General features: G+C 34.9%; 1 protein-coding gene across 2 annotated transcripts; it reads right to left on the bottom strand.

Moving 5' to 3' along the window:
* Window positions 1–24,839, bottom strand: LOC123872252 (probable cytochrome P450 49a1). 2 transcript variants are annotated; one of them, XM_045916417.1, is made up of 10 exons: window positions 24,556–24,839; window positions 18,178–18,359; window positions 11,544–11,677; window positions 7,169–7,263; window positions 6,070–6,180; window positions 5,101–5,253; window positions 4,097–4,306; window positions 2,648–2,795; window positions 1,895–2,134; window positions 1–1,581 (listed from the first exon to the last, which is right to left on the bottom strand). In XM_045916417.1, exons 1-10 carry the CDS (start codon window positions 24,585–24,587, stop codon window positions 1,264–1,266), a joined length of 1,623 nt encoding a protein of 540 aa, XP_045772373.1. In that variant the 5' UTR covers window positions 24,588–24,839; the 3' UTR covers window positions 1–1,263. The 2 variants fall into 2 exon arrangements, with proteins under 2 accessions (XP_045772373.1, XP_045772374.1); XM_045916418.1 differs by lacking the exons at window positions 18,178–18,359; window positions 24,556–24,839 and adding an exon at window positions 18,007–18,128.
* Window positions 24,840–25,503: the final 664 nt, after the last annotated feature.

Below are 25,503 nucleotides of genomic sequence, written 5' to 3'. Positions count from 1 at the left end.
ATTTTTATTTTTATACAATGGAATGCTAATTAATATAAAAGCTAATATTTTATCTTACTGTTATATAATAACAAAACATGAAAGTCACGTTTTCATTCCTAATATACTGCATTGGATGCATCGCTAGGATATTAAAAACTAATTATAATAAGCACTTACCTAGGATTATTTATATTCTTATACCGACATAAGTATATTTTGTAACTATTTTTAATATTCAAATAAAAGGCGTTTCAAGAAAAAGTTAGAAATAAAAACATGCTTTAGATGTTTAATACCCAAGTGCTTATTGAAGTTGTAGGGTTGTCTTTTAGTTATCAAATTGTCAAGAAAAAAATATGAAATGAATAAGCACAAGTAAAGGAAGAAAAAATATATTTCGAAATCTCTGATTTCTCTAAAGACACTGCTGACTTTATAATCTAGAGGCTTAACTCGCACTGCAGATTACAACCGTCATTCAGAATTTTCGCGCGATATTTTTCTACCGCAGCGTGTACCTAAAAATATAACACCGTATAACATACAATTTTACTCGAACACCCAAATAAAATATTTATGCATTAAGTATATCCAACTTCAGAATTTTTAATCGCGTGGATTAATTTATATGAGTACGAATACATTGATTTAATTTTCATATTATTTATTTATCGTGTACAAATATTTTGCCGTGTGGGTAGGTATACATTTCCAATTTATAATAATATGATTGTAACCTTCAGAGATCATAATAATATCATATTATGATTGCGTTTGCGGTTATGCAGGATTCATTAACTACAATGTAATATAATAATTATGTAATTATTGTCATTTTCTAGTGTCTACAGTCTAAACTTATCACTAATCTCACTGATGGCGAATTCATGTTGCAGTGTCGTCTCGTTACTTTAGATTAATTTCCTTCAAAACCTGTTTTTCAGTATTCTTTTATTACTATTTTTTTTTAATGATATCAAACAACTAATTTAAATTGAACGTCATCTTGAATCCTAGCAGAATAAAAAGAAGCTCTTGAAAAAACCTGCATACTGAAATTTTTTGAAGCTGAACCTAAATAATGTAGGACTCAGGTGCCTATTGTAGATATTACTACAATTTATAACGTTAAACTTCACAGTTCTTGAATCATGTGGTCTTTGACATCACAAAACGTGTTTGCGCTTTACGATTTCAACGCCACTGAGAGTCAGGGCCTAGAGTTGAAAATATGATAACATAATACGACAAACACTGTAACATAAACCAACCATAATAATATTACCCGGCATTCTGCAGCACGAAATAGTAAGGCGATTGAATTTTATTAACCCCATTCGTGACCATATTAGGCGCAGGCCCATGCCACTCTAACCTATACTTATCTAAAACCCTAGTTGCCAGACTTGAGAGCATTTTGCCAACAACGCCAGTTGCCGGGCAATTTTGCCCGAAGGGCATGGATGAAGTAGGATGAGCTCTTGCAGCATTTAAGGGTCCCCAACTCTCGTTGCACCAACGATCTGGTATGAAGGATTTAGCGCGTCCCCATTCTTTTTCCACTTTGCTTGAGACGCCATGCGCTAGGATTATGTCGACCTGGTGAAAAAGGGTTAAATTAGTTTTTAATTTCTAAATATTTGATGAATAACTGTTTTTTTCAATTTTCAGCAGATGTTTGTAAATGAGTGTCAGATCAGATTAGAGATATATCTCCAATGCACTGGGATCAGCCTATTCGAATACCTAAACCATGTTTTAAGATTAAGGTTCTTATGGATATTTCATGATATTTTTGAAAAATCAAGAATAACACATTACACGGTTAGGTCTTTCAATTTTCTCAAAATACTAAAAGATCCGTGTAGAAGTTTAGATACAAATAATGAAAAATGTGCAGGATCCAACGTACCCCAGCTGGAACTTCATATCCACCAACCACTAAGTCCTTCTTACTCCTCCTCACAACTCCTCCAGTGGCTGGAACGAGTCGCAGCGTCTCTCTAGCGCATGCTGAGATATAGGGCAGTTCCTGAACATCTATCCCTTCTTCTCTGGACGCCTTTGCCCAGATCACTTCATCGTGAGCTTTCTGCTGCCTCGCCGCGTTTAGTGATAGTTGGTAGAACATGCTGATGGCTGTCTGTGCAAGCTGTAAATGTGATTTTAAAATGATAATTCGAATATTCCACAAATTGAATACGAGAAAATTATAGAAATCAAACTTGTGTGATAGTTACCTACGAATTGCATACCTTGCAAGATTATTTTAAGAATAAATCAAGGTGTAAGTCCCAAACTTATTGTAATTATGATACTTAGAGGTAGGTAGATAGTAAATACATTATGAAATTGTGATTTAAAGGGAAAATGTGAGACTCTCAAAAATCAGGTCGTAGTTGAATAAGTTCAAAACGGTTTCCAATTTCCTTTTTAACTTTAGATGGATGAACCAAAGTGTTAAGTAAAGCTAGAACTTCTTAACTTTTTAGATACTTCAGTATAAAGTATTCCGAGGTTAGGTGTTGCTAAAAGTTATGGAGCTCGTTATAACTTGCCGCAACTGCGTTCTGAACGCTTGTATTTTGATGACCTCAATTTTGGAATAATGTGGAGTATTGATCAATGTTCGATTCTTATTCTTTAGTTTTACTCTAATACTTACAGGGTCAACTCCAGCCAGAAAAACGTCAGCAGCCAAAGGTAGTATCCGCCTCTCCAAGGGCCTGAGTTTGTCCAACAAGATTTGTTCTGGCCGCAACTGATCGTTGTTTAGCTCGTTTAGAGCTTTCATAAGGAATTGATCGGTTAAGCTGGGAAAGAAATAAAATTACAGCGTGTTTGATAAATCACATAACACGATAAAATGAGGTATGTGGTATTAAAGATTTAGTGTAAAAGATTGTTTTGTTGTCTCTGCTACTTGATAAACTTCAAACGGCCCTTCGACTTCACCAAAATTTTTTACGAGTTCATTTTGCGATCAGCTGTTTGCAGGGTTGTTGAATTGGAGTTTAAACAAATTCTTTAAGTCTTCATATCTCCCATGGGTATGACGTTACGAGGCTCATTATTGTTTTGGTACATCTGCACATCGGGCCTCACCTCAGCTTGCCGGGATATTCAGACATTAGTTATATAACAGCTTATATTATATGAACTAAGTCAAAAATTCTTCTAATATGCCCGTTATTTGCGCGACCGACATCATTATACTAATACCATCGATGTATAACCAATACTCATTGTATGCTCGTATTGAACCACTAGCTGATGCCCGCGACTTCGTTCGCGTGGATGTAGTTTTTTAAAAATCCCGTGGGAACTCTTTGATTTTCCGTGATAAAAAGTAGCCTATGTGCTAATCCAGAGTATAATCTATCTCCATTCTAAATTTCAGCCCAATCCGTCCAGTAGTTTTAGCGTGAAGGAGTAACAAACATACACACACACACACACATACAAACTTTCGCCTTTATAATATTAGTGTGATAATGCGACACCTAATTCCACTGACAGCGGTAACAATACATAGTAGGTATATATATGAGTAACTGATTGCGCGACCGAGATCAATATACCTAGGAGGAATTCAGGCCCTAGGAGATCCAAGGTCAATGATAGAACAAGAACTTTTTACTGAGCAGCGCTGAATAATAGGTTTTATTGAACCACTGGCGCATATACAGCTTGTATGAAAACAATACCTAATCTATCTATGCTTACTATTTGTTCAACTCAGTCAATTGACCCCATTAACATTATCAATGATAATATAAAAATGATAACATCAGAGAACATCAACAAAGCAATATTTATGCTTACGTTTAGATTATAATGTTGTTTATAAAATATGTGATAAGGTTTGCGATACGCTGATCTTTGAAATAGTCATGCAGTACGGGCAAAACTGAATACACGGTAAGAATAATAAAAGAACCAAGTATATAAGAGAAAAGGAAAGCCGGATTGAAAGATTTAAAAAATATGATCGGAAGTTTCTTCTTTGAAACATCAACTCGGTTCCTTAGATTAAATTACCTACTGCAAAGACCTGGAGGAGCAAGAGTGAGAAAATGAAGCTAATACCTTTTAAGAATGTATCAAAACTTACCTAAAATGCTTATCAAAAGCTTTCAAAGCATCATTGAATGATTGTGATTCGGGTTTCAGGGTGTTCTCACTTCGGACTAGATAGGATTCGTTGGATATTTCTAATGAGCATCGAACGAATTTTTCGGCTGGAGTCATACCATCCAGAGGTCGTTTTGAGAGAGAGCACCGGTCTTGGATGTCGTCGTCCATTGAGGTTTTTTCTGGTTTCCTTTAAGAAATTATTGTATATGTTAAAAGTTAAAACATGTTTATTTAGTTAGTTAGGTATTAAAATTAAAAAAAAAAACAATTAAAGGAAAGGAATGTGAAAACCCCCATTTATTAGTTTTATATTTGTTTAGCCACTCAAAACTATTTGCGGCAACAATTATGAGGGTACTTCGTAAGAACTTGTGTTTCCAACTTTCAAAATACCTACCTATTGTCAAAATTGTAATTTCCTCCACAGGGAACTTTAATCATACAAAATGTTAATGTGTCTCAAGGGCACGTTACTTATTAAAGTTAGTGCTATTAACAACAAGATGTCGTCTTTCATGTAACATAATATTTACACTGTTTAATCGGTTGTAAAGCACGCCCTGAGGAATTCTCTGATGTAAGTTACATCCTCTAAAGTTTGACGCGTGAATAACGCAAAATAAAAATGAAATTATTATTCCTCCATGTCAGCAAATATCTTTTGATTTCAAAAGCCAAATGAAATCACTAGCCCAATTATAAGTTGCGAGGAAATATTTGGGCCAAAAACGAAATATTATTAGGTATTTTGATGTAGATAATATGAGTGTTTAGTTCATGCTCTAACGGTTTTCAATAAATTGTGCAACGAGCCAAGACACTCTTTCAAATTTTACAGTTGTGTAGTGAAAGCTGAAAGCCATTTTTACGTTTGGCGCAATAGAGCAGACGCTGAGTGCATACCGTATGAAAGATTTCTAATTTGTGGATTTGTGGAGAAGATTAGTGTAGGTTGGTAAATACATATAAGGCCTTAGGTACCTATTATCTTCAGTGGGAACATGCACGGCCCCATCCAGACAGCCCAGTCGAATGCCGAACATCATGACACCGATCGTTTCTATCGCCCACCTGTATACCTCTGTCTCCACTTCTTCGTTCAGAGCATTTTCTGCATGACGGAGATCGGCAAGCCTGGAGTAAAAAGTTATATGTACTTACTTCAGTATTCCGTTTTATTTATTTATTTTATTTTATCAAGCTAGCTTTAAGTTTTATTGTAATATTTTCAATAAAAAAAAAAAAAATATATCACATTAGATAAAAAAAAAAAATTTTTATCAATATAAGTTTTATAGATATTTACATAAGATCTTAATACCCTTAAGTCTTGACGACTTGATAGAGGATTTTATAGAATGATTACAACAATATACTCGAAGTGTCGAAGTCGCAGGGAACCAAAGTGAAATTACAGGGAACCGCTGGATTCAGGCGATGCAAAACTATGGCGTGTGGAATTCCTTACAAGAGATCCTCATCAGTGGATGTCTATCAGTTGACGTTACAAAGATATCAATTAGTGTACAGTTTTCGAAATAAAAAGTCTGTCTTAAAAATTTATTCATCTATATATTAGTAGTTTTGAGATAGATGCACGTCCAGTATTGATTTGCCTAGAATCATGTTATTTGACAGAAACTAGCTGTTATGACTAAAATTGCAGAAGGATTGAGAATGCCCTTCTTTTTTTCTACTAAACAATTTTACAGAAACTAGCTACAATAATCATCTACGTATGTCTGTTAATTTCATTTTATATTTACTCATTGTTATTACAATAATTACGTAGCTACCTTACTTACTAAGAAAATTATTATGTCAGAGTTCAATAGTGCTAGATAAATGAGAACTAGGGGAATAACTAGCTTTGATCATGGCATAATAATTATCACTTAATGAACGCGCACGTACGTACGATAAAGGTACGTAATTAAACTGGGCACGTACCTCCGCGTAACGTCAGACGCAATATCATCAAAGACTTGACCATAATTGCTGAGTAGTGCGCCATCTTGCAGCAGAGCCCTCATCGCTGGCCAAATGGCCTTGATCTCATCGCTGGAACAATGTAATTGTTATTAATTGGACATCTATACACATACTCGTAATATGCTGCATATATTATGAATTATGTATGGAGTAAAAGCATAACTTGGTTTAGCTATGCGCCAATATGTTCAAAGCATATTTTGTTGCAAACCAAATATGTATGAAATAAGTATATAATACAAAAACTGATATATATGAAGGAAAACCCTGATTAACTCACTGACTGACTTATCAACCAGCCCAAACCCTTAGACGTCCTTTTTAACCGACTTCCAAAAAAGGAGGAGGTTCTCAATTCGTCGGAATCTTTTTTTATTTTTATTTTTTATGTATGTTCCCCGATTACTCAAAGACCCCTAGACCGATTTGGAAAATTTTTTTTTTGTTTGAAAGGGTATACTATGCAGGTGGTCCCATATAAATTTGGTGAAGATCTGATGAATATCTTCGGAGATGGAGAACAGAACTCCTCAATAGATAGGAGCAAATTGCTCGCGATCAGTGCAATAGCTTAGTAAACAGTAGGGTTTTAACTGGGCATAGCATATTATAGTACAGTGGGGCCACTAAAAATTGTAAAAAAAAATTTTCAAAAGAAAAATAAAACCGACTTCAAAAACCACAAACACTAAAAAGTAAAAAATAACTTTTATTTAGCTACACATGTAATGTACCTAGGTATGAAGTCGGGCGAGCTTCACTCTTGGATTTCTAATTTTGTTTTAATATGCTCGCTCGACTTCATACCTAGGTACATTACATGTGTAGCTAAATAAAAGTTATTTTTTACTTTTTAGTGTTTGTGGTTTTTGAAGTCGGTTTTATTTTTCTTTTGAAATTTTTTTTTTTTTTGTAAGATAAGCAAGGAATAAAGCTGGATTTTTTGGAAGTTTCCAAAAGTTCGTTAATAAAAACTACCTGTAACGACGCGGATGAAGTCGCGGGTATCATCTATAAGTAAGTACATAATAAGTAGGTACCTATATGATTTACTCACTTATGCATAGGACATTGCGAGCCTGTGTTCTGCCTTTGCTCAGCTAAGGGTGATCGCACCCACTGCGGAGACTCGGTGACGTTGCTGTCATACACCTGAGAACAATAATCATCAGCATAGTTTTTAATTGACCTACAAGAAAAACCAAATTTACACAGGTAAACGCTGTTGCACGTTTAAGTGTTAAATCGAGACGGGTAAAATTTTAAATCGGTACCTTCAGTAAAATTTTTCAAGTATATACTTATAGTTCGCGACACGCCGACATGGCAATCGGGGTGGGGACGCCCCGCACACCCGCACAGCTCCTCGGGTGCTCCTGCTAACTCGGTGCGAAGCGAAATAGCGCGGGTACCGTGCGGAGGTGCGGGGTGTCCCTCCGCTTCATACTCCGACTGTCATATCGACCTGTCGCATACTATAACTAATCAGACTGTTTGTTCGGTAGTTGGTACAGCATATTACTCTTGTGTGTAAATATTAATATACATATATGCCATTGATATCCACCTACACAATACCAACGGCTAATCAGAATACAATGTGCCACTAAAAAAATAACGTTTGTTTAGCAAAACAATACGCCGGAGCGTTAGCACGAGAATTGTGGCTATCAAATTGCTATTGCAATAATTCTTTTAATAAAAAAAAAAATAAAAAAAAGGTTTTATTGTCTTTATTTATTATTTATGTAGCATTTGGGATTTTGTAAACTAAGAAACGTAATGGGAATAAAATTGAAATATATTGCACTACCGGTTAGCACTTATTGTCTGATTATAATAAATACAAGTTTTTTCAAGTAACCTAACGTTATATTGTGTTGTCAACGTTCAATAGATATTAGCAGATAAACATAAATTGAACGAAACAAGTTCGGGCGGCGATTTTCCGCAGTGCTGGCGCACCCTGCGTTTCTACTAAACCTTAGTGTACTTATCATTTTTGTTTTATTGATTGCTGTAAGTACTTTTTTCTTAAACATAGTAATAGTAGTAGTAGTAGTAGCAGTAGTAGATTTAGATAAAGAACTGGATGCACAAAATATCATACAAGGTTTTTTGTAGAAAAATAATGTTGTTCAAGTTATCGCGGTGTCAAAAGCTACAATATACAGTTTTGGGCGAGAACAATGGAGCATGAATCACAGAGATAACTCCACAATTACGATACGAGAGATTACCCTCGGCCGCCGGTCACACCGTTTCGTAACATACATTGCAAAACCCCTCAAAAGCTTACCGTATAAGGGGCGATCGTTCAAACAAGCAAGAGGTTTTACAGACGCTCAAAATTTAAAAAACAATAGTACCTAGTAGTAATGCACTAGATTTTTTTAACATGTGAATATACTCCATCGATGTATACTCACGCTATTTTATCTTCAACATTCCTAAGCCCCCCAAGACTTCTAATATGTATCCTAAAATGCGTAGGTATTTAAAAGATGAACATACTTTTTGTTAAAGGTAGCTATTTCATATTTTATGAACTCCACAGTATTCTCCAAGTTACTTATTTAAACCTTTTTTAGCTGATTTCAAACTCGTTAGAATTTGGTTTTCTACAAATAACATCTAGCGACTTAAAAGATTGTTGTGTAAGTTGACTTTAGCTATACTGCAGAAGTTCTAGGCAGTCAAGGAATAGCACACGTTTTTATTTTACACAAAAAAGCCGCAATATTCTGCTCATGCTCGCAAGTTTTCTGTTCTGAATAAGCCCTAACAGTGTGAGTGAAGGATGGTATAATATTATACAGACAACAAACTTTACCGCCGAAATAGGTACTACCTAACAAAACAATTAGTATTCGTAGCTGCATGTGGTTCTAGTAGGTATTTCAAGGTAGGGAAGAACCATAAGAACCCTATGAGGCTATAGGTTTCGATTCCCTTGTCTTTCAGTGTGCCTAGTGGGAGATTTTTAACCTATTCGATCGCGTAAAAGTTAACTGCGTTTTGTATGGAATTGAAACAGCGCCATCTAGTGACAAGAAGATGGCGCTGTTTCAATTCCATACAAAACGCAGTTAACTTTTACGCGATCGAATAGATTAAAAATCTCCCACTAGGCCCACAGATAGACAACATAGTAGTCCTATAAGGGTTCCTTTTTAAAGATGCTATTATCAACTGTATCATATCACATCCGATTTGCATTCGTGAATATTTATATCACTGTTGAAGTGTTGTCAAACAAAAGCGACAAGTAGAATATTGTACGATAAGTTTTACTACTTTTAATCACAGAATAAAGTAAACATGCCCTCCAGTTACGTCAATGCGTGAGAGATAGCAAATAATGTCAGTGCAGATAAGTTAGGTTTATGCACACGGATTACTTTACAAGCTGTTTTTTTTATGAGACTAGATCAGAGGTTCCCAGACTTTTTTTTTCTCATTTTACCAAAAAACCACCACCACCACCACTTTAAAAAAAACCAATTCCCAAACCTCGACAAAAAATGTGAAGATTAGATCTTCACATTTTATTCTCCTTGGGGTCTACCTTGACCACTTTGGGGACTAATGGACTAAATGATACCCATGACTTCGTCTACGTGGATATAGGTTTTTAAAAATCTCGCAGGAACTATTTTTACAATTTTCCCGAATAAAAATAAAAAAAATAGTCAATTTGTGTTTCATTGGGATGCAAGCCATCTATGTACCAAACGTCAAAATTGGTTTAACAAATAAGTCGTGAATAGCTAGTAGACAGACAGACAGGCACACTTTCGCATTTAAGATTTAAGATTTAAGATATGGATGGTACCTGAAGGCCTCAACTGCCTCTTAACCTTTTGAATTTTAGTACATGCGCGTTTATTTAATTAGCCTCAGTTAGCGAATTTTTAGAAGATAGGTCGGTGTGCGCTTTCCATTTTCACAAATTGGAGAAGGTTCTCGATTCAGTGACTATTTTTTTAAATGTAAGAATGTACACTTGCTTTTTCGAGGTTTAGCAGTCTTGCATAATTCCATCAAGTAGACAGTAGAGTATAAGAAAGTGCCTACTTGTAAGGGGATAAATATGAAACAGAATTTTCAAAGATGGGATCTCAAGAGAATTTGAAAAATACTTTGACACGCAAAATTATTTTTTACCTATAGTATTGAGTTAGTAGTCATATTGTGTGTAAAGTGAAAACAATATGAATAATAAGAGTCTCTACGATAATAACAATAACGTATGATAAAGAATGTTGTAGGTACTTACCGCAAAGGTTATCGACACACAATATAACTTCCATTTCATACAAACATCGTGAAACCACAAAATACTATACTATTGTAAACCATTATTTATTTTTATATAACGAAATAGGTAATCTAGACTTATGATTTCCCGGTGAAAGTTAGCTATGAGACTTGTCAATGATATTTTGTATTTATACCATATTTATACAGATACAATGAAAAATTTACTTTTAAAAATAATTGTGTACGATTTTTTTTTTAATTATTTGTATAAATCTTATTGTTTATTCATAGATTTGTCATCGTAATGTAAGTACCTACAATCTTAAAAATATTTGTGCATTATGTTTTTTATTTGACTTATTTTATCATCACTATTTTTAAGACAAATAGTCTTAAAAATAGACAAATACAAAATTTGCTCTATACATTTGCAGTTTTATTTTTAAAAATAAGTTTTTACGTTCCCTAGTTAGAAATTAGTATAAAATCAACCTAGGAGAAGTTTGATCGGATACTACCAAAGATGTAGTGATAGACCAAGTGATTTAGCCACTAACCTCTATTTACTCTATTGTAAAGAGGCCAATTGCTAAATCACCATTGACCTCTATTATGCAGAGGTCAGTGGAAAGTAGAGGTCAGAGGTTTTAGCGCTAAAGGATCTAGAATGGACCGGGATAACCTGTTCATCTTCAAATAGTAAAGCAAAGTAATTTATTCATGAAAAAACTTACAGATTAAATTTTAAGAATAGGTAAACAAACAATGAAGTGATTTATACCGTATTTTTATTATTTATTTCGTAAACTACCTATATAAATATAGGTATAGGTACCTATAGAAATAAGAAACAGTGCCTAGCTAAGTCCTTGGCCCCCAAACTAGGATTCTCTGTGCTATAGGAAGCTAGTCTTTCGGACGATTTGTGTATTCTCTATCCAAACCCAAAACCTACGTGTTTAGATAAAGAAATAAGTAATAGATACAAATAATTAAGTTCGTACTACTATACTACTTAGTATAATCAGATAGTTCGTATACTAATTAGTATAATCAGAATCAACCAACAGACGACATTATACGTGGGGTAATGTTTCTACTTTGGCGCAGCTAATACCTAATCTGTGGTACTTAAGTGGTGAATTGGTGATATTTCTATCAATACGCACCTCTTTCATAAGTTCAGGATCGAAGACATACAGCGCTGGGCGTGACCTGGAAGCCTTAGCGAGGCGCACCAGGTCTCCGTATCGGTCACGTAGCCCTTCCAGCAGACCCAGGCCTACTGTGTGGTGAAATGATCCTGGGAAAGAAAGAAGAGTTTAAAAATATGTCGGTAAGGATAAGCTTAAAGGTAAGGTAAAGGTATAATTGATCGGAATGGTTGCGAAGGTTTATAGATTTCATAGTATTAATAAAAATATTTAAATTAATTATTACAGAGACTATGATACTACATAAAAGAAGAGTGATAATTTTGTATAATTTATACCTACCTATCTACTTAATTATTTTTAGTTTTACAGAATAGTATTTTCAAAAAATATACCTTAAATTATTGTAAAGTAAAATAAAAAAAAATACAATTTGTCATTTTCGAAACTTTTCGTCCGCGTTTATTGCTTTCAGCGTATAGATATTAAATTTTAAATAATTCCAATAAATTAGTACGTAATTCATAAAAAAAAACTTAAATATTAACAAGTAAGCAAAGACTTGAAACAGATTTTTCTAAAGTTAAAAAAATTAAAAGTAAAAAATAGTCTTATGGAAATGCTCACAATACCTACGTACCCATACCTAATAGATACCAATGTATTAGGATAAAAACGTCTGGGTATTGACCTGTGTTTAGTCATTGCAGTTTTTTACCAGCATTAGGTATTATAATCGTTTTGTACTTATAATCTTAATCACAATAAAGGCAGTTAGGTATGAACATTATCATAAAATGCTCTTATGTACTTAATATAACAGCCGGATTAAGACTCAAAACCTGCCGGCCTCTGCAAATTACATGCTCAAACAGATAACTTTTATTAGCATGATATCTACATTAACAGGGCTCTCTCCGTCACTTACTCCATACAATCATAGTCCCAATTTCATTTGAATATTAAGCAACCAAAGTCCATGAAATTTTGCAGACATATTCTAGAAACTAATATCTATGCCTGTGGTGTTTTAGATTTTTCTAAAAATATATAGTTTTAAAATTGCAGGGGCTCATCGATTTGTATGTGAATTTTTAAGATCGCGTAACTTTGAAACCGAACATTTTAACGGAAATCTGAAAAACCACACGCATAGTTACAAGATATTAGTTTCTAGAATATATCTGCAAAATTTCATGGGTTTTAGTTACTTAATATTCAAATGAAATTGGAACTACGTTTGTATGGAGCGAGTGACGGAGAGACACCTCTTAATATAACAGCCAGATTAATTAGACTCAAAACCTGCCGGCCTCTGCAAATTACATGCTCAAACATATAACTTTTATTAGCATGATACCTACATTAAGTAGCTATACCAATATGGCGAGGAGTGGTGACCCAGAGCAAACGCAGCGGTCTCCGAGCATGAAACATGGACGAAAACATCTCGCAGGATAAATAATTACACTTTCAATTCAAGTGCTTATAGCACTCGGAAACAACATTGCCAAAGGTTTCATATTTGTATTTACACCGACGCGACGCGGACGTGTGATTAAAATATGTAATAAAAAGTATGTAAAATAGTTCTAATAGTAACTGAATTAATATTTAGAGCGCTACAAAGAAATAAACAAACCTTAGCATTATAAATTTGTATAACAAGTGTAAATTAAAAATTTATAACACCCCCGATAAGTGAAGGTTACAGTAACTAGAAAAGAGCTGATAACTTTCAAACGGCTGAACCAATTTTTTGGATTACAGCTAAGAACACTCTCGATCAAGCCACCTTTCAAATAAAAACTAAATTAAAGTCGGTTCATTAGTTTAGGAGCTACGATGCCACAGACAGATACACAGATACACACGTCAAACTTTTAACACCCCTCTTTTTGGGTCGAGGGCTAGTAAAAAAGGAAAAGCTGACTGATTGACTGATTTATCAACGCACAGCTCAAACTACTGGACTGATCGTAATATCAAAAAACCGGTCAAGTGCGAGTCGGACTCGCACACCAAGGGTTCTGAACCATCCCGATCCATCAACAGTACAAGATACATCATACTTTTTAATTTTGTACGGCGCATTTTGAAATGTTTTATTTGTAAATTATAGCGGCAATAAAAATACACAATCTGTGAAAATTTCAATTCTTTACCTATTACTGAAGAGATACAGCCCGCTGACGGACAGATGGACAGACGGACAGATGGACATCCTTAGCAATAGAGTCCTGTTGGCACACCGGATACGGACCCACAGAATATATAATAAACGGAACCCTAAAGTGATTTTTCGATAAGCAAAACTGGCACTCAGTAATCACGTGCATACAGATGAGGTCTCAGGCGTTTCGCACGCGCTTTACACGTGATGATAGGTGGTTTACACGCGGATCGTTTCGCAACAGTATATCTATTCAAATTTCGATTATCTTATCTGTAAATGCGACTGGTGGCTACCGTTTTTAGAGCATCAGCTAATCTATTTGTTGTTTAGGCTTCTTGCAAGCAGCATTAGATAAAAGATCTTTCTGTCAGTTTTGTCAAGTGATTGACATCCTACCGTCTAATGCGACTGACCCTTACTAATTTTATATATTACTAGCCGATGCCCGTGACTTCGCCCGCGTGGATTTAGGTTTTTTGAAATCCCGTGGGAACTCTTTGGGAAAAGTAGCCTATGTGCTAATCCAGGATATTATCTATCTCCATTCCAAATTTCAGCCAAACCCGTCCAGTAGTTTTTGCGTGAAGGAGTAACAAACATACACACACACACATACACACAAATTTCGCCTTTTTAATATTAGTTTGAAGTGTGATAGTGTGATACTAAATTTTAATTGTCAAACACTTGTACGTTAGATCTGCCGTAGAAGAACTAAAGTAACTGAGATGGCAAGAGCTTTTTTGCCCCGTGTCCGAGCAGCCTTTATCGCAAAACATTAATATTCCGAATGGGTGATAAATGAATACAGTGGTGACGCGTCGGCATTGCATAATTGGTGATTAACGTGGTGACTTTGTACAATTGAAACTGTTCAAGATAAGCTTTGTAAACATTGTTATTGCAGCTTTTGAATAGTTACGATTTGATGTTCTTCTACAATATTAAGCCTCAATAGCTCAACGGTTATAGGAGCGGACTGAAATCCGAAAGGTCGGCGGTTCAAACCTCACCCGTTGCAAATTGTCTTACCCACTCCTATCACTAGCTTAACGCTTAGTTGGAGGGGAAAGGGGAACGTTAGTCATGATTAAAATGACTAATATTCTTTAAAAAAAATTAACTTTAGGTATCTACTGCAAATTGAATATTATATCTAACCTGCGACTTCATCCGTGTGGATATTATAAGTTTTTTGATCGCGCGGGAGTATTTTCCGGGATAAAAACTAAAAAGTAGCCTTTTAATATACTAATTAAGTTTACTTTGTAGAATTGTTAGTTTTTATTATACATATCCATACTTAATATTATAAATGCGAAAGTGTCTCTGTCTGCTACCATTTCACGGCCCAACAGTTAAACCGATTCTGACGAAATTTGGTACAGGGTTAGCTTATATCCCGGGGACGGACATAGGCTACTTTTTATCCCGGAAAATCAAAGATTTCCCACGGGATTCTTAATAACACATCCGCCTAACCGATTTGTATGAAGTTTGGTACCGATGTAGCTTGCGTCCCTGTGATTGACATAGGCATTTTATCCCGGAAAATCAAACAGTTCCCACGGGATCTTTAAAAACCTAAATCCACACGGACGAAGTCGCGGGCAACCTCTAGTGATTAAATAAAAGGAATAGTTTTTACCCTAAATCTTTTAGAAATAACTATCATAAATAACTTCACTAAATATTATTATAATTCACTTTTCACTATACAAATATTAACAGTTTTAACTAGTACGTAGGTAATGACGAGGTGACAACTGACAACCCTATATTTAGTTGATAGGAAACTGTGACAGTAGGTGCAATAGAGATAACAGGGTATTAAGGGTATCAAATTCTTATTTCCGAATGTCTACAGATAAGGGTGCATTCGTGAAATGGATGAACGATAAAAATACGAGATAATTTATCACCTTTCCTGATAGCATTCAGACGGTATAAGCGCTTGATCTATTTATATTTAAGCGACGGTTTTTCAAGAAAATACGCCGCCTGAATCGTTGGAATGAATTTTATCTAGGGGCATCGTCTTGAATATAAAAAAAGTATGTAACAAAACGGGTATGTGGCGGCTAGCATCGAATATTCTCATGCGAAAAAAATTTAAAAGAATGGATAGACAGAATTGAAAAGCAAACAGGGAGTACGAGCGTTTTTTTGTTTTAGTACGCGAGCGAGGTAAGTGCGAAAATATTTGATATTTTTCCAAAAAAATTGGGAAATCCAAAAACGTGTGTAGGGAGATTTATTGCTTAAAGCATTAAGGCCAACTTTGCATACAATTGTGTTAGTTTTTGTGTGTTTTTTCTTGTTTTGTGTGCAATAAAGACTTTCTATCCACCTATCTAGGCGAAATTGCTATTCTTAGTTCGGACTTCGGATGCACTATAGAATAAACAATTTGGGTGTCATTTACTTAGCTCCTTGATACTAGGAATCCAAAGAACACCGATGCTATATTATTGCGAATCAGTATGAAGGTATAGGTATGGTTGAATTGCATTTGTGATAGGCAACAAATCGTCTTTATCGGCAGTAAACGCTCCCATCCGCTCGCCGGGAGCCGTTACGTAACATTGAACAGGAGTAGGTACTCGTAGTGTGGAATTACTTCCTTTTATAATAGGTCCCATTCTATTTTTAAAATGTTCAATTTTTTTTGGGTTCCGTACCTCAAAAGGAAAAACAGACCCCTTATAGGATCACTTTGTTGTCTGTCTGTCAAGAAACCTATGGGGCACTTCCCGTTGACTTAGAATCATGAAATTTGGTAGGTAGGTAGGTCTTATAGCACAAATACAGGAATAAATCTGAAAACCGCAAATTTGTGGTTAAATCATTTAAAAAAAATAAAATGTCTTTCAATTTTCAAAATAAGATAACTATACCAAGTGGGATATCATATGAAAGGGCTTTACTAGTACATCCTAAAACAGACTTTTATTTATTTTTATGTATAAAATAGTTTTTGATTTATCGTGCAAAATATTAGAAAAAATACCCGTGTACGGAACCCTCAGTGCGCGAGTCTGACTCGCACTTGGTCGGTTTTTTAATAATAATAAATAGGTAGACGTATCTAATTAAAATAATTAATATTCTTAAATTCCTTTAAGGCCCAAAATGTTGAATTTCTATAGTCACTACTCGATATTTTTACCTGCTTGTCTTAAATATGTAAATCTTCAACGACAGTCAAGTAAAACAGGATATTACAACAGTTTGCTACATTCTCAGACATACCTAGGTATGCACTGAGTTGGTAGGTACCTAGGTAGACACAAGCGAGAAACTAGTAACATGAATTCTTTATTTCAGACTAAGTAGACAAGTTTTTGCTTAGAAATTGCAACCATTGCACACCAGTTAACTCTACAGCTAGTCTATTAATTGGTACAAACTGACCGATGCATCATGGCAAAATATGACTTTTTTAAAAGACCTAGCTAGTATGAAATATTATCATGTAAATCCTTTGCGCTATACCTATATGCTTATACTTAATCTATTTTTTCCCTTACTGAGTCAAATTGCGGCTTTCGAGGTTTCATGTATGGGAGTGTAAACTCCATAATTTTACAGGCAAGTAGGAATCCATACTTACGAGTACGCGATGTTCTGTGCCGCGCCATACATTGCGCGTTTATTGCGCGCACAGCCGCTATGTACTATCTGCAGAAAGCGATTTAGCTCAGCAATGATAGGCGAAGTCTCAGGAAATACCTACCTACTTACTTTATTCAATTGTCCCAAACAAGAATAGAATCGCATTAGTATTCATTTTGAACTTTCTGATCTCTCATTCTCATGATTTTGAGTTCAAAATTCAAATCTAAGTCCAGGAAAGCAGAAAGACCTGAATTATTTATAGATCTAACCAGTTGGCTATAAATAAAACTCGGGATACTGCTGCAACTTTCTCTTTGTTGCTATAAGAGCCAGACGGTATATAAATTATTTCTGTATAAGATTATCGGAAATAAATAATAATCGGTAGGGCGATGGAGCCAGGTACGTTGGAGAACTGTAGCTCGCGTTGAGAGCTGGTGCTGCGACATTGCATCTCTGAGGAGAGGTGGAGATTCCTGTCTTCATCCTGTATAGACTGTAGGTTAGTCTTACCTATCCTCGGCAAGACATGTGCATGGTGCCTCATCATCGGCAAGGCGATGGGGCCAGGTATGTCGGTGAACTTCTTGTAACCCGCGTTGACAGCTCGTGCTGCCACATTGCGTCTCTGAGGCGAGATAATGCTCCTGTCTTCATGCTGTATAGTCTGTAGGTTAGCCTTACCTATCCTCGGCAAGACATGTGCATGGTGCCTCATCATCGGCAAGGCGATGGGGCCAGGTATGTCGGTGAACTTCTTGTAGCTGGTGTTGACAGCTCGTGCTGCCACATTGCGTCTCTGAGGCGAGATAATGCTCCTGTCTTCATGCTGTATAGTCTGTAGGTTAGCCTTACCTATCCTCGGCAAGACATGTGCATGGTGCCTCATCATCGGCAAGGCGATGGGGCCAGGTATGTCGGTGAACTTTTTGTAGCTGGTGTTGAGAGCTGGTGCTGCCACATTGCGTCTCTGAGGCGAGGTAGATGTTTGCCGGACTGTTGAGGTTGACAGCTGCCGTCGAGATGGACGGGAGATTCTGAAAGAGAAGGATATACAATTTTAATGCTAGCAAGCAATCATCCCTTCATGATTTACTTAGGGATTTAGCTAGTTGATCCACAAATTGATGTGGCAGGTGTGATACAAAGATAGAAATTAATATCGAAATTTAAATTGTTTAAATAAGTATCATAGGTAATTTAAAAACAAGTGTAAATTAAAAATTTATAACACCCCCGACAAGTGAAGGTTACAGTAACTAGAAAAAAGCTGATAACTTCCAAACGGCTGAACCGATTTTCTTGGATGATAGCTAAGAACACTTTCGATCAAGCCACCTTTCAAACAAAAAGAACTAAATTAAAATCGGTTCATTCGTTTAGGCGCTACGATGCCACAGACAGATACACACGTCAAATTTATAACATCCCTCTTTTTGGGTCAGGGATTAAAAAGAGGATGCCTACGAAAATTTTAATAAGCTACCCTTGCGAAGACGGGGTGGGTCGCTAGTATTACATATTTGTGTAGATTCATAATCTAATTCTTTGCGACTTAGTACTATTCAACACTAGCTTCTCCTTACAGAGAGAGCTTTGCCTGGTAGAGATTGCTCCAAGCAATAAGGCCGCCTTTGCACACAGTTGTTTTTTCTGTTATCTTCCTTTTGTATTGTGTTCCTTTTCATGTTATTGTGTGCAATAAAGATTTCATCTATCCATCTATTTTTTTTCTGTCGTTTAGCCATCCTTACTCTAGACCTAGAGTAATAAACGAGCTAAATACCTACGCTACGACTGTCTGCCTGCCTCTGATGTATAATATCAGTCTATTTATAGCCCGTTATTCAGTATATTTACAACACGCGCGCACGGGATGCCTTGAGGTCTCGCAAGGCGCAACTGGAATTTAGATTAGATTTTTTCCATGTAACTTTGTCACATTTTAAACATCTACGGTTCTCATGTGTCCTGAATCAGCCGTCCTTTTTTTACCAAGATGTAGGGTTTGTAGAATCAGAGCTTGTAAGTAGAGTGATTTGTTATTTATTGTTATAAATTTGATACAGTCAAGAACATTTAAGAGCTATATTACTTATGACTTGGGATAGGTCCCATGGCCAGCACAAATCTAAGCTCAGCTAGGGGCTTGGCTCTACTAGAGATCTCATAACTTTTTAACAGTGAAAACATTATGAACTTGTGAGTCTTGGCTACCTTTTTACATGAAATGTTTTTGGTGGGTAACATTAATATTGCAAAAGTTTAATGAAAACAACTTTTTTTACAGTAAGTATGTCGTTCTACATTCTACATTTATTTGGAAAGTTGTAAAAAATACAGTTAGACCAAAACGGTAAAATTAAGCAGATTTTTGCTAAAATATCTGAATTTTTATGTACCTACTTACCCTACTTTGCTGATTCTAATATCTTTTTTAATGAAGATACCTAAGTTCTTTCTTTTTATCTACTTTTCATAGCTACTTATCTATTGTATTTTATGCAGATAAACGCTTTCTTTATGCTTTATCTAATTAGTCAGTCTACGATGATTCAATTAGGCATATGGTTTACTTGGCAGTCGTGACAGATGGCACATAGCTACTAAGTGATTACGATTTTGGGCGTTATCTGGCGTTATCATAAAATTACATAAGAAGTATCGCGTCTGAAGAACGGGTCACTATTCTTTAAAGCAGGTGCAACTTAAATAGCGACAACATTCTGACATTTAAAAATCTGTAGTTAACGTCACTATCGGCCAAGATGACCTTTTACAATAAATACAACAGAGGTATCTTTATAATAATAATTAATAGGACATACTAAGTCATTGACATATCCTCAGGCCTCAATTCAAACCCCTAGGTCTAGAATCTTGATAGATTCACGTGGTATAGAGAATACCTACCTACCTAACTACATGCAATCACTCTCCCACTAAGAATTTTCAAAAAATCATTATCATTGCACAAGTTGAGTGGGTCATCTAATTTGTAATACCAATAAGAAATACTTGACTATTTTGTTTGGGCCTTGGGAATAGAATTATGAATTTGGGAATAGAAAATAGTATCCATACTAATATTATAAATGCGAAAGTGTGTCTATTTGATGGGTACAGACATGGACTACATCCCGGGGAAGGACATAGGCTACTTTTTATCCCGGAAAATCAAAGAGTTCCTGCGGAATTTAAAAAACCGAAATCCAGGCGGACAGCCGCGGGCATCCTCTAGTATTATTATACTTATGGAATTGTAGTCTGAGAGCTCGTGGAAAAAGTTGGGGTGTGTAATGATAAAGCCAAAGAAAGAAACCGAAGAAATAAAGTAGGTTATAAAAAAACTCCAGTACGGCAATGAAGATCTGTCCATCTCTTTCAAGACGAAATGCCGAGATACTTTATGAATTTTGAAGCACGATCCATCTAAAAATGCTTTCTATTGTAAGACAAAAATCGAAGTGTCAACGATTGTTATCTACGATTTCGGAATAGCTCCCGCGCGTGTAACATAAATTACAAACAAGACCAAAAGCTTAGTTTTTTAAATTTTGTTTTCTGATCTGACTACTTGTCAGTGTTATTCTTTGAAAAGGCTGAACTAATTTTGACAGAGCTTTCACATGCAGGCAGAGGACTTTGAACAATTTACATACCTAGGCTTTTTAGTTTTTACCATGGGAAAATAAAAGGTTTCTACAAGATAACCTAACCTAAATATATGAAGACGAAATCACAATTTACAAATGCCTATTACAAATATTTTAAGGAGCTACGAACAGAAGCTATGTTGATATACGATTAAGTATAGGTACATGTCGGTATAAATTACTTATGAGTTATGTTATCTTAATAATTAAACTTACACAAATTGTTGTAGCGTGGTAAACAAAAACAAACACCGTATTAAACAGGTTTACACAATCAAAACAACTGTAGCTGACGCATGTGGCATTTTAATCAGGCTTCACACAGACACCAAATATAGGTACTTACCTATATTATTTTTTCTCTCTCGTCTGGCTTTACAAAGATTAGCCAATGTCAAGTTTGTAGTTATTTGTAACAAGTTAGGGAAACTATACAAGTATGGACCCCGTCTGTGCCGGCGCTCGCCGACACACCGGCACCCCCTTAGAGCGCTTTCCAGTCAGTTTTAACAAAAAAAAAGCGCTCCAAAAAGGCAGAGCACGCCCGCCAGCTAACACCAATATCGACGAAGTTCACCTATATTATATATGTATTAGTATATTTTGTTAATGTTTTACAACTTTTTTGTATCAACTGTACAATCATCATAACTTTTCTTGGAGTTGGCGGGAATTTGCGTATCTTAATAAACATTGAAATTTAGCCTAGGCATAAAGTTTGTACACTATAACACAGTCTTTTTCTTCCTCAACTCAGTATAATCCTACCTCGGTGGGACCCGTTTCCCTGTATTTTTTCGTCCAAGTTGCCAGGACTTGACCTTGAGCAACCTATTTTCACCTAGACAGGCATTTTTCGTTCGCTTTGCCAGGTACTTATAGCAATTTTTTTTAAATCAATTAGCTCGTGATTAGCTCTCAGGTCTACACTTACACAACCTTTAGCTAGCGCTTTTTTGGATTTGTATGTATACCACAAAGTAGCCAAAAAAATAACTGTTTTAAGGTTTCCATGCCATTGCTAAGGTGTCTAACTGGAGATCACCTTATGAATATTTTGGGTTGGTTTCTGAAGTTCAGCCCAAGTACAAAGAAGGTTGACATTTAATTGTTTGTAGATAATTAAACTAGCTCACCCACCCCAGTTTCAATCATAACCTTTCTTTAGGACATTCCATAGGTACTAATGAACCATAACAAAGGATACCGTTAAAGTAAATAAGACTGTACCATATAATAGTAAGTATATAAGTGTATACAGTTGTTTTTATTTCAGAAGCCGATCCGCCAGTCTTGGAGTCGCGATAATTTGCATTGGCAACCTGGGATTTGCACTTAAACGCAACGCAATAAAGCTTCATTTCCTATGAGCTGTTTTTGTAAAATGAATACTGCGTAGAATGTGGTCCATAACGAATGCCAACTCGACACTGAGGCTTGATGCAGCCAAGTTCAAGGATAAAATAATAACAACTAAACGTTTTTTTCTTTAAAACTATTAGTGCAGTCAATTATGTGACTTGCTCTCACACTATTAAAGTTCTATTTGTGAATTTATAAGTTTTTGCAAGTCCATAAAAGTAAAGGTTAATCGATTTGGTATTTTATTCCGATACGATTAAAATACAGTTTTAAATGTTACGCTTTATGCAAATATTTTTTTGATAAAAATTGTTTTGTTTTGTAACAATTTTTTGTCCATCTCGTTGGCGCTTTTAGATAACGAATCCTAATGTTAGCTAGTTTTGTGTGTAGGTAGTATACCTACATACCTACTATGTATGTACTATGTATCGCTTTTACCTTGTTTTTAAATGTTACAATAATTATATAACTGCTTACTATGTAATCACTTTTTTATTATAACATTTACAATTTAGGGAAGGCCTATGTCCAACTGTGGACGTCCACAGGCTGACGACGATGATGATGATGATGATGATGATTTACAATTTAATTGCTATAATTGATTACTTACATTTCCGTGCTAGAATGCCAGGCTGATCCTTTCCGTAAATCATGAGCCAGCCTTTCTGTCACTTTTACTTATGTTGTCATATTTCAAACAAAAACATGAAAGGAATATTTGGAAAAGTCCCCGTCGATCTCACATTTACAAAAGGCCAAAGTTTATAAGAATGGGTGTTTTGCATTTTCCAGCTAAATGGTAAGTTTTATCAATATAACAGATCAGACGAAAATCGTAGGATATAAAATTATCTACTAAAATTGTTTATACTTTTTTTTTTGTGAGAATCACCATTCCCGTGATATCGTGATTCTAAAAGTTTTCCCTCAAATTTTAGAATCGCGATATCTCAGGAATGGTGATTCTTAGAGAAATAAGTATTAGAACAATTTTTGTAGATTTATTATCTACAATTTTATTCTAACCTGTTTTATCTTTTTGTATAATTATTGCACTAAGTAGAATACAATTTAATTACCTATAAGAAGCATTTGAAAGGTTTTGGATCATTTTGCGAACATGACGCCTGCAACCTCAGTTCATTGACCGAAAAATTTGTTGTGGCCACGCTTACGTAACCGTTGCGCGTTGCTTAATTATTTTTATGCTCATTTTTTTATTAAACTATTGGTATTTTTTTTTAATTATTTAGGTAGGTAGCGATACAATTTACTATTTAATGTAACACACATGAATTTCTACATCAATAAAGTTTTAAAATTAATTTGAAATAAATCTGTTTATTTATTGATGTTTCTTATAATGCAGGTAACAAGATATAATTTTTTTTCCAATATCGATTTTTATAAACGATAAATAATTAATTTATGTTAAAAATAAACAAAACGAGTCAGACTTACTTCCGAGTTCCGTTCCATATCTTGGTAGGTTTTTTTTTTATATCCACTGGTTTATCGTTTAATGTAACTTGATTTTTAATGTTTTAATATTATTAACTCGATTCGAAAGGAATTCCTGTATTGGTACTGACTACCGACCTACTTACAAAAAAACTCATAACATAATAATGCAAATTTATTCACATAGAGGTTTTTTTATTGAGAGTTACGACCGCCTGTGTGTTATATACGTGAGTAGGAACGAACGGTGCGAATTTTAATTTTAAGGTCACAAAAAAACTAAAAAGTTGCGCATGCGTCATTGTTTAGGTACATTTTGGACGGCTCTTAAACTATGTTATATGAAAAAGATTGAATTCAAAGTAGAATATTATTTTAATTAATTATTTTTATCGATAATAGTGTAGGTATCTATTGATCAAAATAGTGCGAATTAAATTCAGCTGCGTAAACAAAACTGCTCGAATTTATTACAATTTATGAGAACCATCGGAATAAAAAATATTACAAGTAAGTAAGTAATAACCACAAATATTCTATTAACTACAGTTTTTTTTTTTTTAAATTGTTAAGTAAATTTATTCTCGAGATAATAATTTAAAACCACCTACCTGCTCGTTTGCTCGCTTTATACAAAAATAAAATAAAAAAAACTTTGAACAAAGCTTGTTCTATTTTATACGATATATTTTTTAGTTTTTTAAAACTATTTAGTTGTAATTTAAAAAAAAATTATTAAAATACTCACAGACAATGACGGGCCAACACCGTTTTGGACATTTTCACCAAAGTTCAATCCACAATACACAGTCACAAAGTTCACACTTAACTAAGGCCTAAGCATTTTGCTTAGTTTTATTTATTTATTAAGAAAATAAAGTTTTTTAACTTCGATTTATTTATTTATTTACGATGGCCGGTGTTAGCGTTTTCCCGCGCGGGTACTCAATGCGTGCACTCAATAGCGTGTGTACAAAAGTAGTGTTGGCAAGTTATAAACAACTTTAACTTGTCGATGAATGGGTAGGGGTCAGGGGATATCGTTTGATACGAGTTTATTTATTTATAGCCCGGCTTGTTGCAGTGGGAGTGACTTTGCTGAGAATTGTTCTTGTTATCTGCGGTTTAGTGGTAAACCGCAGATTAGGCATCGTTAGCATTTTAAGTAGGGATAGCACTGAATAGAAAATAAATAAATGGTTACTTTATAAAAAACCACTTTGTTAACTTAATTTTAGTACTTAAAATATTTTAAGTATAGAAGTACCAGCTTTACACACATAGGTATTTTGTCGATGTAAGCCCGACTACAATTACTACTACTTGTATTAATTTTTTTATTTTTTGTATGGAATCAAATAAAGCTTTATTATTATTATTACGAACCCATCTGGGATCTTTTTCATAGGGACTCGGCTCGCTAAATATTTGGTGAATAATCAAGCAGAATTTAGAAATTAGGAATTTAGGTGCATAACAAATTGAATAATTGTCATGTAAGAATGGAAACACCTTATCATTTATAGCGCAATTTAATGTATTTTGAATTAAATAATTAATTTAAGTGTTCCGCGATATTTTTTACATAATCTATGGGCTATTTTTTGAGTATTTTTTATAGAGTCATATTGGTCAAAAACACGTATCTCTTACCAATATTACTTTAGAAATCATACTTATATTTTCAATTTTTTTA

This window comes from Maniola jurtina, chromosome 15, assembly GCF_905333055.1.
Source record: "Maniola jurtina chromosome 15, ilManJurt1.1, whole genome shotgun sequence".
Taxonomy (NCBI): domain Eukaryota; kingdom Metazoa; phylum Arthropoda; class Insecta; order Lepidoptera; family Nymphalidae; genus Maniola; species Maniola jurtina.
Note: the sequence above shows the minus strand (reverse complement) of the source record. Positions and strands in the feature narration are given on the sequence as shown.